The 2095-nt window shown below is 56.7% G+C and overlaps 2 protein-coding genes across 2 annotated transcripts; both read left to right on the forward strand.

Moving 5' to 3' along the window:
- Positions 1–748: 748 nt before the first annotated feature.
- Positions 749–1480, forward strand: DQ04_17921000 (surface protease GP63; the record flags this gene model as incomplete). The annotated part of the gene is made up of 1 exon (XM_009317644.1): positions 749–1480. The coding sequence occupies one exon, from the start codon at positions 749–751 to the stop codon at positions 1478–1480; it is 732 nt and encodes a 243-aa protein (XP_009315919.1).
- Positions 1481–1547: 67 nt separating this feature from the next.
- DQ04_17921010 (BES15S03c) lies at positions 1548–2093 on the forward strand (the record flags this gene model as incomplete). The annotated part of the gene is made up of 1 exon (XM_009317645.1): positions 1548–2093. A coding segment is annotated over one exon (546 nt), but the record flags the coding sequence as incomplete, so codon positions are not given.
- Positions 2094–2095: the final 2 nt, after the last annotated feature.

A 2095-nucleotide genomic window follows, 5' to 3' on the forward strand; every position in this document is an offset into this window, starting at 1 on the left:
CCTTCAAGAGGCCGATGTGGTTGTCGAGGTGGTCGACGAGGCAAGCGAGGACACAACGCCCGCCGAAGGCTAGCGCGTGTCTGCGGCCACGACTATTATGAACTAAAGAGACCAATGAATCACTGCCATCCCTCGCAGCATGAGCCACAGTGAAAGAGATGCTGCACAATTATTATGTGCAAATCTCACAGTGTATTCCTTCGACATGGTGAATTGTTATTTCCATTCTCTTTTTTTTTCCACGGAAGCTGTACGTGGGGCTTGCAAGGACACAAGATGCGCGGCTTTCCGCTGTGCGGGTGACGTGTTTGCTGTGCACCGCGGCGGTGAAAGTGGGGCATGGTAATGGCTGCTGCTGATGTGAGTACGAAAGGGAGCGCTCCCTCTGCGTGAAAGTCTCCCGGCCGCCTCCACACGGAGTTGGGGTGCGAAGTGTGTGCGACGTCTCTGTGGCGGAGAGAACCACCGCGCCAGGGATGACATTACCACCCTCATCGGCAAGGCGCAGCGGGCCTTTTGCTGGCACGACTCCCTCATGACGCACTCTCCGCTTGACGGTGAGACGTATAATCTTTTGAGCTCGCGCTGTGTGTGTTGTGTGCTTCTGGGCACTGTTCTGTCTCCATTCCTGCGACTGCTGTTGTGCTCAAGGTTCTCGATGCACTGTTTCCTCCGCTGATTTGAAATAGTCCACACTACTGCTTCTCGCCAAACCACCAGAAAGCACACACACACCGTCAGCGACACAATGCATCAGCATCCCCACGTCTCGCTGCTCCTTCCGCTGCTGGTGGTAGTGGTGGTGTGCTGCGCCAGCGGATGCGTCGCCGCCGAGTCGTACAAATGCACGTTCGACGATGTGGTGAAGGAGAGTGGCTCGCAGGAGATTGCCGTGGTGAAGGAGGTGGAGCAGAAGGGGCAGAACGGATGGCAGGCGTACACGCTCTCGACAAAGGAGGAGGAGAGTGAGAGGAAGCCGATACGCATCAGTGTGTCCACACTGGATCTGAATGATCCGACCAAGTACTGCGGAAGGGATGGCCTGTTAGTTAAACTCCCATTTTTAGGTAATGAAAGGAAGCAAAAGACAACTCTGAAGAACGATGCGATGAAACGCCCATATTTTCTCGGGGGCACTTTCAAATGCGAAGCATCAGACGTTCTCACTCCTGAACGCAAGGCCGACCTCACCGACAAGATCCTCCCCGCGGCTGTTAAACTCCACACAGACCGTCTCCGCGTGAATCCTCTGCCCATTCCGTTTATTGTACCCGAGTTCGACAAGAAGAGTCTGTGCAGCAGCTTCACTGTGCCTGAAGACCACCGTGCGAAGGAAGGGAAGGGTGTTAATGCCGACATGGTGCTCTACGTAGGAGCTTGGCCAGGAAGTGTATTCGCTCTTCCGTGTGGCTCTGGGGCCTCGAGGGCGGGGGCGTCCTGTTGCTGGCGTCATGAACTTCCCGCCCTCCGGCTTCCGTGACTTGCGTCTCGCCGTTCGAGTCGCTGCGCACGAGATTGCACACGCACTTGGATTCATGCACAGTCGCATGGTGGCCCACAATATGGTGCCCAGCAACTCCGGAGCGCGCGGCCGTAACCACCCCGTGGTGACGTCCGAGAAGACCCTCAACGAGACTAAGGAGCACTTCAAATGCAAGGAAGCAAAAGGCATGGAACTCCAGGTAGGGGTCAATGGGAAAGCGACGTCGCACTGGTCGAGGCGCAACGCGAAGGACGAGCTGATGAGTGCCCAGATCGACAGCCGCGGCGGATACTACACGGCGCTGACGCTGGCAGCTTTCGAAGACATGCCGTTTTACGAAGCAAATTCCTTGGTGATGCCGGCCACCTCATCGTGGTACCAAGGTCCAGTACCCCGTATTGTCGGGGGAAGCCAAGCGCCAGCAACGTTCGCCACCTGGAGAACATTGCGGCGCCCGGCTTACGGCATCACACAGTACCAGGACCCGCCGCGTCTTGCTGGGACACAGTATTATCCTTGTCGGTTCTGGGGCGCGTGTTACCGCGCCATCAGCAGTATCATCCGCACCAAGTTACTGCTTAGTGGAAATGTGGAAGAGAATCCCGGCCCTAC

Source organism: Trypanosoma grayi (genome assembly GCF_000691245.1).
Source record: "Trypanosoma grayi strain ANR4 Tgr_1792_V1, whole genome shotgun sequence".
NCBI classification, from domain to species: Eukaryota; Euglenozoa; class Kinetoplastea; order Trypanosomatida; family Trypanosomatidae; genus Trypanosoma; species Trypanosoma grayi.